At 39.9% G+C, this 12,211-nt stretch overlaps 1 protein-coding gene across 4 annotated transcripts in view; it reads right to left on the bottom strand.

Moving 5' to 3' along the window:
• The window catches only part of LOC148839822 (uncharacterized), a 191,278-nt gene that overhangs the window by 163,886 nt on the left and 15,181 nt on the right, over nt 1-12,211 (bottom strand). For all 4 annotated transcript variants that reach the window (XM_088909656.1, XM_088909659.1, XM_088909657.1 and 1 more), the window contains exons 5-7: nt 10,690-11,121; nt 10,313-10,426; nt 6,790-6,903 (exon numbers count right to left, since the gene is read on the bottom strand). In XM_088909656.1, the coding sequence (XP_088765782.1) occupies nt 6,790-6,903; nt 10,313-10,426; nt 10,690-11,121 (660 nt within the window). The remainder of the gene's footprint in view (nt 1-6,789; nt 6,904-10,312; nt 10,427-10,689; nt 11,122-12,211) is intronic.

Below are 12,211 nucleotides of genomic sequence, written 5' to 3'. Positions count from 1 at the left end.
GCACATCAGTATCCATACCTAGTTATTTAAACAAATTGCCTCTAATTATAAACATCTTAATATGCTGGCTCTGTGGATCCGCATCAGCTATGTTTGCCCATTCCTTCAATTCATGTGCATCCAACACACAGTTCAATGCCAGCAACTACACATAATCTAAAATACAATCCTTATTTCAGTATCTATGTAAACATATAGTCTGTTAACTTCATCATCTTCATCAAAAGTATGCCTAACCCCATTAGGAAGTGTTCTTGTTATAAGTGTATTCCTCAGCTTTCCCCAGACTATCTTCTTCTTGCCAACATCTCTAGTCTTTTATCCTGCAATAACCCAGCCAACACTTAAATCTCCAAAAGCTGCTTGTGTTAATTTCTTTAAATCACAAATATCATGTGTAAATACTGGCCATGTAATACTCTGCATTGTGGAATAATAGTTTATTTTAAAGGGAACTAGAGAAACTAAGAACTAGAGAAATCTAGTTTTTTTCTAGAATTAATAAATGCACATCCTGTTCACTGAGGAAATTAAATCCACACTGAGCAATCTTCAATATGTTCAGAATATGACAGCAAGAATCCTATCAGGGGTGCATTACACCTGTTTTCAAGTCCTTGCACTGGTTACCTATCAGATTTCGAGTCAACTTCAAAATCCTTATCCTCCTTATATACTGTCCTACAACTGTTATTATTGATCTCCGAATTATTGTACTTGACATGACTTCATTCAGCCTTTCCTGAACGTCTATGACAGGCAGAGAGAGTGCTGTTTCTGGTGCGATCTTTTACAGCTGACATTTCACTGTTTTAAACGAACAAGAAATTAGATTGCTCATAAATCACTTATTCTATATAAACACAGCGTAATTGCCCTCCGAAAATCTTCTTTTTCTTGTTCGTTTTAGAGACCTTGATCGAAACTGATTTTAGATGTCAGAAAGGATTTATTTTCTCTGTATTTCCTACATTGCTTTGTCGAGATTTTAACTTTATATCTAACTTTATATCTAGGCTCAGATTTCAACTATAAATCGTACAGTAATTAATAGCAGTAAATACTGATGTTTATACATAAAAAAGTCACGCCTTGGAGTATAGACCCCCAAAGGAATGCCATAGACTCAAACTGCAAAATAAACACATACAGAAAGAAAGTATTTGTATTGTAATTGCAAATCCTGGTACTGTATGAGTGATTGGTATGACTTTCCTCATTACAAATCTCTTATTAGAATTTAAATTTCTCTGTAACTCCAGGTCAGAACAGAGAAAATGTAACTGCCTTAAGGAGTTTACGATTATGAAAAATAGAAGGATAAGCATGATACGTATGTCTTCTGTCATTTTCTAAGTCATGTTACTGAGCACCAAATCGTATTGAGAATATGAATCCATTTAAGGTTTATACCATTAAAGTAACGGTTTATTCCATGCTGAAAATGTTTGTACCAGACTTTTTTGAGGCCTGTTTAATTGTGTCTGAAGTCTGATGTTGTAAATTTTATTGTTAAAAAGATCCATGAAAATGTCACTACTAAAGTTAGCTGGTACTGTTGGTACTGTAAGTGGCAAGTAGAGCTCATATTTTAGATTTTAAGGAAGCAACGGACACAAGGCAGAATACACCCTGGACATAGCGCCAGTCCATCACAGGACAGACAGACACAAACACACACACACCAGGGCCAGTTTTCCCATAAACCAATTAACTTACCAGTATGTTTTGGAGTGCGAGAGGGAGTCATATCACACATATGGAGAAAAACCATGTAACCCAGAGAGAACATGTAAACCCCACACACACAGGATGGCAGGAATTGAACCTAGGACCCCAGTGCTGCAAGATAGCAATGCTAACCACTTTGCCACCATTATAAATGGATGATATCTTAGTTATCTTTCTAGTTCACAGGTTTGCATGCATAATTTAATTTTGAAAGCCACTGAGACATCAGGTACTACTGTTGTATTTATGAAAAAGAAACAAAACAAAAAACATACTAACAACTGTGCCATCCTACTCCTTAGCTAATACATTTTATTATTCATAAACAGTTAACATTGTTAGCAAAATATTTTGAATTATATTTAACCCTATTTTTTCTTTAGTTTTGTATTTAACTTATTATATGATAGTCAGACTTAATGTATATTTGAACAATGAAAATATATTTTTACAAGATTTTACATTAAGCACTTAAAATTAATATGTTTAATAATAGTAAACTGTAACATGCTGTAACAAGATCGGTTAAACTGCGAAGAAAATGCTTTCAGAGAAAATGTTTCAGGTGTGAAGAACATAGATCTCCAATGCAATTTCAACCAAACCTGTTCCCACACACCCTGCACCCACTACCATTAGAATATACACAAAGCACTCAAATCTTTCGAGCTAATGATCAGGTGACCCGAGAGAGAGCGAGAGAAACACCAAGGGGTGCGGAACCAGGGAACTATTTACATGGAAAACGGGCGATCTCCCCAGACTGTCCGCCCGTTTCACTGTTACCTGGATACCTCTTTATTTAGAACTCACAAACACTGATTTTTAGTTTAGAAGGATTCAAGTAGGGTTTTAGATGAAAGGCAGCGACCTTAATCAAGCCCAAATCACAACTGAACCCATTCAGAGCCTACATTACATTTTAGCGTTTCATTCTGAGCAGAAGACCCTCACACCTGAAGAAGGGGGAGGTGTTTTTCGCTGGAAATCTCGCCTGCTTCTACTTTACAACCGGAGTGCTGGCTGTGACGAATTAAACCGGTTTTACAAGTTTCAATCACAGACCATGTGACATGGGAGTCAGGAAACTCCACCGGATTTGATAACGCTATAAAAACGCTATAAAATAATGTGACTTGGCACAGAACAAGTTTACAGCACAGTTCAATAATAAATGCTGACCATGACTTTAGAAGCATAAATTGCCTTACACTCAATTTAAACACAAGCTGTCTTTAGCCCTCTAAGCTGGTTCATACAGAAATGTAGAGATCCAGGCTCAGAACACACAGCTTCATTAGCGAATACATATGCAGGACAACTAGAGAAGACGTTTTACAGAGGATGGATTTTTAGAAACATCCCATCAGTGACATCACTGAAGTCAACTCCTAGGTACTGTAACTGTCGTGTGGATAGTTTCACAAGAATCAGACAAAGGTTTAAGCATCGCTTGTTCTAGATAAAACTGCATAAAAAAAACAACAACCCATAATGTACTTCTTTGCGGCTCTGTTTGCCCAAATCATATATTCACAACGTGAAATCTAGAAAATAATATTACGTAACCAAAATCCGCAATATGGAAACAGAACCTGTGTAATTGTTGATAGATGATGTACTCGTAACATTTTTTCAAGACGAACTACAACATTTAAAAAATGACTTGTATGTACTTGATATCTCTAATCAATCCACGGGTCCCAGCACGAAACGAAACTAAAACACATACCGTTTCGCGCTTCTTATTAGTTGCTCAAAAGTAATTTGACCTTATGAAATGCATAATATAAACCTAGAAACATATACGTGAGCAGTACTTAAGCACTGTAGTATCGGTGTTAAGACATACCTCTCAAATACTGTAAATCAAGTTAAAAATATCTCAAGACAGATTCTGGTCATAATGAAACCATGTTTCGTGTATGTTTTCTTTAAAGTACCGAGACCAGCCATATACTGTATGTTTATGTTCCAAAATTAATATCGTTTATGGCCTTCACACGCGTTGCAGTATGCTCCTATTCTTTTTATGCTCAGCTACTAAGATTTCCCTTCAGTGGTAAAATTAGATATGAATATTCAATACTTAAACGGGCACAGTTAAGACATTAAATATACATATACATACTGTATACAGTACAGTTTGCATACGGTAATATGTTTATGTTCCTAAATCAATCTCTTTTATGAGCATGTGAAAGGCATGGTGAATCACTGTACTTTGCATGATTGGAAACAAATGCGTGATTGCGAAATGCTGTGGTGTTACTTTTACAAAGATGGTCAATGAAAAAAAGAATGTTGACCAGGGCAATACTTTGAGTTTACACTTACAGCTTGTCCAAGGTCATTCATTATTAATACTATTAGTAATATCTTCGTTAAAGACTTTGATGGCCACAGCTCAAACATGAGAGGTTGAGCTTTATTAGCTCCACCTTGCGGAAATTCCGGATACTATTATTTTGCTTGTCGTATTATAGGAGAATTTACGGTAACTCGCGGTATTTACCGGTAGCTTGCGGTAGACTGCGTACAGCGTACCGCAAAATAATGCGCTATCGCCCGCGCATTTTGAATGGCTGCATCTGTATGAAAGACTTATCAAACAGAATGCTAAGGAGGTGTCCACTCATCCCTTCCAACCCACAGTACTGCTCAGTGACAAAACAGCACCTACTGTATCTAGAGACCATCAGGCACCTCAACAGGTAGATCTTGGTTGATGCAAGCATCACATGGGAGTGAATAAACTCCTTTTGATTATTCATGTTTTTATTTTTAAACTTGGAGTCTAAAACTAACTGAATAATCTGTACTGTGTATGTGTTAAGTGTAAAAGTTGCCATTTCTGTTGTGTTTTTATTTAGGCTGCACTATGGCACACTCAAATTAACTTTGTTGACATGGCAATAAAGTATTTTATCTTTGAATTCTAGCAAGATTCACACGTTTGCTGGCTCTACACTACAGAGCATCATCCTTGCAAAAAAGCTTGTAAGACCTGCTGTTCAACAACATAAAATGTATGTTCTATTTATTACAAAACACTACGAAGAAGAGTTTGTGCTAAAGTACATTAAATTCTGGTAAACTGTGTACAATTATTCAAACTAATTACAATTCTGATTCAAATGGTGGTTCCATTTATTAATTTAGGTACTACTACTTTTTAATAATATTAATTTAATATTGAAAGAGAGACTTTGTTATCCCCAAGGGGCAATTTGTTCAAGTACAGTTTGTTCATTGGCCAGGAATCAAGCCCCTTGCCTCTCGCATGGAAGGCAAGAATTCTACCACTGAACCACCAATGACGCTCATACGGCAACACTTACTGTTCAAAAGGTATTCATGCAAAATACCTGCAGAATACCACAAACTCAGAATAGGATACAATTATACATCTTGTGTGGGTAGTGGATTAAACTTTTCTTTGATTAAAGAAAAACCCATTATATAGTCTACAATTCTATCTGCTACAATGTAACTTACAGTACGCGACCATCAAAGTCATTCAAACAATACTCAAAACGTATTTTAATTTGGCCCCTGTTTTGTTTTTACATGTTTATTTGCTTTTTAATACGATATGTTTTAAAGCCACACTGTATATTTTTAATTATCACAATCTAACATAAAATTAAGTTTTCAAATTACTACTTCTAAACAATTATTAATACTTCTGTATACTGTATGTAATTAAAAAATGAGAATTCTGTTAAGTAACATACAGTATCTTATTTGGAGCTGAGCAAAATCACTGTATCAAATGAAATTGTCTCTCCTTTACAGTATGACTAGTGCAGCAAAGCACGAATGGCTTAATAAACATTTAGTAGTGAGTCATCTGACAACCTCACGCAGCTGCGGAACAATTCACTGGGCCCCCTGGCGGTTTTACAGAGTAGCGGTAACAGCGGTGCTGTTCGTCGTACCGTCGTCCACAGCTGGCTGGACTGCAGCAATGGGGTTAACTACCTCACTTAAGGTACCTCCTGCGGTATACCACCTGACACTTCGCACATTCAAGACAGCTGCATCTGTAGTACAGGTTAGGGCTAAATGCTAACACTGGATTGATGTACTGGAATTAGTGGAGTACCACAGGGGTCCAAATGAGATACCACTTTTATACCTGATGTTTGTTGTTAGCCTCCCATCATAGCTGAGTGTAAGGGAAGCTAGTTCCTTTGCAGTTCTCAGCCTGATTACCTTACTGTAAAGGTCTGGAACAATGGACACTGTCTTCCTTATTTAAACAGCTGTTAAAGGAACACTGACATAAATAAACAGGCAGGGCTACAAATAATTTACTCAGGTTAATGAACTTTACTGTTACATCATTGTCATTTGATGATTTAAGACATCTGTACCGACATAGGGCTCTGGGAATCACTGACCTGTAAATATCTGGTCATGGTATAACTCTTGCGTGTTGTGTAAGGTTACATTAAGTATTGTAGTAATTATTGGTTTATCCTGTCTATGTCTGGGCCTCGTTGTTCCTCTATTACCAGCTGAGCTGGAGAATAAAGAACAAACATCTGCTGTAAACCTACGGTACGTAATCTTCTCCTGGAAGGGAAAACAGCATCATGATTGCAGATCCAAATCATCTTTAAATCCCTTAACAAATCCATTATTTAAACAATCATGGTTCATGTGCTTCTTGTCTTTTTCAATTGGTGACTTTAAGGTTTACCTACAGAACCTGCCTAATAACACTTCTCCAGGTCCAGGGCTACAGAGCATCCAGACGTGATGCCGATCCATCACAGGAAGTACAGCAGAGATACTGGCCCCCATTCATACAGCTGGGTGGACTGCAGCAATGGGGTTAACTACCTCACTTAAGGTACTGTATGAGGGAACTTGAGCAAGCAACACACCAGTTAAGAGTCCAGAGACTCACACACTAAGCAATTCTTCCCTCACTGCCAAGAAGTGAAAAATGTAGGATGTATGAACAAGTGCACAACAGGAGGCCTCTGGCACACAATCAGTTTTAAACTGCGCTAACGTTAAACCCAAGACAGGAAACAGTAATCTGACCTGGGATCAAGGCTGAAGGCTCCTTGCCTGAAGGTGAGGGGGTGATTCATGGAGTTGTCACTCTTCATAGACAGAGCGCTGGGACCCTGTGGCACCGATCCCTCTGGCTTCAACCTGTCAGCAACACATGGAAACAGATCTCACAGTCACTCATTCCCACAACACAAGACACAGTAATGCTGTCAGCTGCTGTCCGACTCCTGTGACTCTTCAATATTCCTAAAGCGAATCTAGTAAAGACACAAGAAAGCATGATACAACTCAGCTGTGCTCAGCAGCAGACTTTCCTAGCTGTACTTACGGAAACTAGAGACGTTCCACGCAGACTGATACGAAACCTCTTCCAACACTCTCTAAGGACAGGAGTCATGCCCACTGACTCAAAAATGACCAATATCATGCTCTGCCATCAAACAGGTAAACAGGTAACAAAACAAACCTAGTAATTTTTCACCTATATGTCTAAATTCTATTCGTGTAAGCTTATGGAAATGGTCATTAGAAAAGCAGTGTAAAGTTGCTGCCTGTTTTCAGTCTGCATTGATTATTCCTGTGCCTAAGAAAGCCAGTGTCAGCTGCGTGGATGATTACAGGTCTCTGGGCCTGACCTCAGATATTATGAAAGATTTTGAGTGACTGGTTTGTAACCATCTGTCCAGTGTTAAGCTAGACCCTTACCAATTTGGGTACAGGACCAACAGATCTGTAGAGGATGCTGTTTCTGTTTACCACCATCCCATCCTGCAGCACCTTGAAGTCACCACCACCTGTTTACTAGCTACAGCTCAGCATGTTATACAACTGAGCCTATAAAGCTGTTCGATAAACTTCAGGAGCGGGCCATTAGAGCAGGCTTTGTGCTCTACGACAGCTGAGAGTTTGGAGTCAATCAGGAAGCAACAACACACTTCTATAGAACAGAGACTGACAGCGGGTTCACCTTCTCAATATCAGTTTGGTACATCAATACAACTGCCCAAGACAGGAATCAGCTGGAAATAGTCGTATGCACAGCATCCATGGTCATCAGATGCCATCATCCCTCTGTTACCCTCTATTTATGAAAGACTTATCAAACAGAATGCTAAGGAGGTGTCCACTCATCCCTTCCAACCCACAGTACTGCTCAGTGACAAAACAGCACCTACTGTATCTAGAGACCATCAGGCACCTCAACAGGTAGATCTTGGTTGATGCAAGCATCACATGGGAGTGAATAAACTCCTTTTGATTATTCATGTTTTTATTTTTAAACTTGGAGTCTAAAACTAACTGAATAATCTGTACTGTGTATGTGTTAAGTGTAAAAGTTGCCATTTCTGTTGTGTTTTTATTTAGGCTGCACTATGGCACACTCAAATTAACTTTGTTGACATGGCAATAAAGTATTTTATCTTTGAATTCTAGCAAGATTCACACGTTTGCTGGCTCTACACTACAGAGCATCATCCTTGCAAAAAAGCTTGTAAGACCTGCTGTTCAACAACATAAAATGTATGTTCTATTTATTACAAAACACTACGAAGAAGAGTTTGTGCTAAAGTACATTAAATTCTGGTAAACTGTGTACAATTATTCAAACTAATTACAATTCTGATTCAAATGGTGGTTCCATTTATTAATTTAGGTACTACTACTTTTTAATAATATTAATTTAATATTGAAAGAGAGACTTTGTTATCCCCAAGGGGCAATTTGTTCAAGTACAGTTTGTTCATTGGCCAGGAATCAAGCCCCTTGCCTCTCGCATGGAAGGCAAGAATTCTACCACTGAACCACCAATGACGCTCATACGGCAACACTTACTGTTCAAAAGGTATTCATGCAAAATACCTGCAGAATACCACAAACTCAGAATAGGATACAATTATACATCTTGTGTGGGTAGTGGATTAAACTTTTCTTTGATTAAAGAAAAACCCATTATATAGTCTACAATTCTATCTGCTACAATGTAACTTACAGTACGCGACCATCAAAGTCATTCAAACAATACTCAAAACGTATTTTAATTTGGCCCCTGTTTTGTTTTTACATGTTTATTTGCTTTTTAATACGATATGTTTTAAAGCCACACTGTATATTTTTAATTATCACAATCTAACATAAAATTAAGTTTTCAAATTACTACTTCTAAACAATTATTAATACTTCTGTATACTGTATGTAATTAAAAAATGAGAATTCTGTTAAGTAACATACAGTATCTTATTTGGAGCTGAGCAAAATCACTGTATCAAATGAAATTGTCTCTCCTTTACAGTATGACTAGTGCAGCAAAGCACGAATGGCTTAATAAACATTTAGTAGTGAGTCATCTGACAACCTCACGCAGCTGCGGAACAATTCACTGGGCCCCCTGGCGGTTTTACAGAGTAGCGGTAACAGCGGTGCTGTTCGTCGTACCATCGTCCACAGCTGGCTGGACTGCAGCAATGGGGTTAACTACCTCACTTAAGGTACCTCCTGCGGTATACCACCTGACACTTCGCACATTCAAGACAGCTGCATCTGTAGTACAGGTTAGGGCTAAATGCTAACACTGGATTGATGTACTGGAATTAGTGGAGTACCACAGGGGTCCAAATGAGATACCACTTTTATACCTGATGTTTGTTGTTAGCCTCCCATCATAGCTGAGTGTAAGGGAAGCTAGTTCCTTTGCAGTTCTCAGCCTGATTACCTTACTGTAAAGGTCTGGAACAATGGACACTGTCTTCCTTATTTAAACAGCTGTTAAAGGAACATTGACATAAATAAACAGGCAGGGCTACAAATAATGTACTCAGGTTAATGAACTTTACTGTTACATCATTGTCATTTGATGATTTAAGACATCTGTACCGACATAGGGCTCTGGGAATCACTGACCTGTAAATATCTGGTCATGGTATAACTCTTGCGTGTTGTGTAAGGTTACATTAAGTATTGTAGTAATTATTGGTTTATCCTGTCTATGTCTGGGCCTCGTTGTTCCTCTATTACCAGCTGAGCTGGAGAATAAAGAACAAACATCCGCTGTAAACCTACGGTACGTAATCTTCTCCTGGAAGGGAAAACAGCATCATGATTGCAGATCCAAATCATCTTTAAATCCCTTAACAAATCCATTATTTAAACAATCATGGTTCATGTGCTTCTTGTCTTTTTCAATTGGTGACTTTAAGGTTTACCTACAGAACCTGCCTAATAACACTTCTCCAGGTCCAGGGCTACAGAGCATCCAGACGTGATGCCGATCCATCACAGGAAGTACAGCAGAGATACTGGCCCCCATTCATACAGCTGGGTGGACTGCAGCAATGGGGTTAACTACCTCACTTAAGGTACTGTATGAGGGAACTTGAGCAAGCAACACACCAGTTAAGAGTCCAGAGACTCACACACTAAGCAATTCTTCCCTCACTGCCAAGAAGTGAAAAATGTAGGATGTATGAACAAGTGCACAACAGGAGCCCTCTGGCACACAATCAGTTTTAAACTGCGCTAACGTTAAACCCAAGACAGGAAACAGTAATCTGACCTGGGATCAAGGCTGAAGGCTCCTTGCCTGAAGGTGAGGGGGTGATTCATGGAGTTGTCACTCTTCATAGACAGAGCGCTGGGACCCTGTGGCACCGATCCCTCTGGCTTCAACCTGTCAGCAACACATGGAAACAGATCTCACAGTCACTCATTCCCACAACACAAGACACAGTAATGCTGTCAGCTGCTGTCTGACTCCTGTGACTCTTCAATATTCCTAAAGCGAATCTAGTAAAGACACAAGAAAGCATGATACAACTCAGCTGTGCTCAGCAGCAGACTTTCCTAGCTCCCTTAGTGAACAGGCTCCCTTACAGCACAGAGCAACACAGCAGAGACACACTGAGAGAGGACTGACTGTACACACACACTTACCTCAGCTGGGAAATATAGGGCAGGCACTGAAGGAAACTCCTCACTTCACTCTCTTCAGCTGACCAGCCCCACAGCTCTACTGGTTTCCTGACTGTGTGGAGTTTCAGCACTTCAAGGAAGAGGGAGGCCTTTCTCTTGGAGAGGTCTATAGTCCAGACTGCAGGAGCTGACTGGAAAACTGGCTGGAGTGCTGGGAGAGCATTCCTACCTGTTTGAGACTCATAGACCTTCACACGGGAATACAGATCCAGCAGGAAATCACACTGACTGATAAGGTGATGAAAACTCAGAAATGACAGCAGTGTTTCCAAGACCTTCTCTCCTGTCTGTGTCTCCCGCTCTGCTCCCTGGACGCACAGATCCAGCAGGAATGAAATGACTTTCTGTTTCCAGTCCTCAGTGTTCTGCTCTTTAGCGTCTGAGGGACAGAACCTGGAAGAGAAAACCTGTGTGAGACTCGACACAGAAAGGAAATCTGTCAACAAACCATTTCCTGTTACAAGTCCATTGCTAGAGTCACTGACACCTCATTCATTAGAAAAAACATTACAGGCTTCTGGTGACGTCACCATCAGCAATGGCTGCTTAATTTTCTCGCTCTTTCAGTCGGTTAAAAAAGCAGCAACTGTTTTAGAACTGCAAATAATACAATTTAAAACAGATACTAAGTGTTGGGTAATAATGGAAGAACAAGGCAAAGCATGTAGAAACACCCAAAGCTTAGTGAGAAAGGAAACTGAAGAGGAACAGGGAGACCGGAGTAGTTCTCCCCCAGCTCAACAGTCTGCAAGGCGCCAGACCGCAAGGTCAGTCTGCTTACAGTCGAAAACATCTTCACTGAACTGACAGACTTCAGATCTATTAGATTTTCCTGAAGAATTGAGCAGAATGAATAAAGGATAAATGAGGAGGAGGAGCGCACTGTGCAGACCGAGGCGTGGGGTGAAAAACAGACAATGTGCTTTTACTCCTGCTCCAGAGGCAGAAGCAGCAAGAGGCCAAGCTGACGGACCTGGAGGGCAGGAGGAGGAGATCAGATCAGATCTACCTGCGGATCTACGGGGTCCCAGAGGACAGCGAGGGGGGTCGATGACCCAGTTCACTGAGAAGCTCATTAGGAAGAAGCTCGAATTCCCCCTGACTTTGACTTGGGAGATTGAAAGGGCTCAAAGAGCCCTGGTCCCCTAAACCCTCAGAGCCCTGGTCCCCTACACCACCAGAGCCCTGGTCTCCTACACCACCAGAGCCCTGGTCTCCTACACCACCAGAGCCCCCGGGCCAGACCAAGATCTGCTGTCATCAGGTTTCTGAGACTCAAGACATTCTGACGAAAGCATGTGTGGAAAAGGAGGTGTTTTATGAAAACAAAGGATTTACTTTGATCTCGATTATGCACGCAATGTCCTTCAGAAAGGGACAGAATACAAAGAAATAAAGTGCTAAAAGAAAACAAAAATTAAAACGCCTTTCCTGCTAAATGAAAGTTCCTGAGAGACTCGGGTGCTCAGATGGGCACCTCGAC

The sequence above is a fragment of the Atractosteus spatula genome, chromosome 2, assembly GCF_055471065.1.
Source record: "Atractosteus spatula isolate fAtrSpa1 chromosome 2, fAtrSpa1.hap1, whole genome shotgun sequence".
Classification (NCBI taxonomy): Eukaryota; Metazoa; Chordata; class Actinopteri; order Semionotiformes; family Lepisosteidae; genus Atractosteus; species Atractosteus spatula.
Note: the sequence above shows the minus strand (reverse complement) of the source record. Positions and strands in the feature narration are given on the sequence as shown.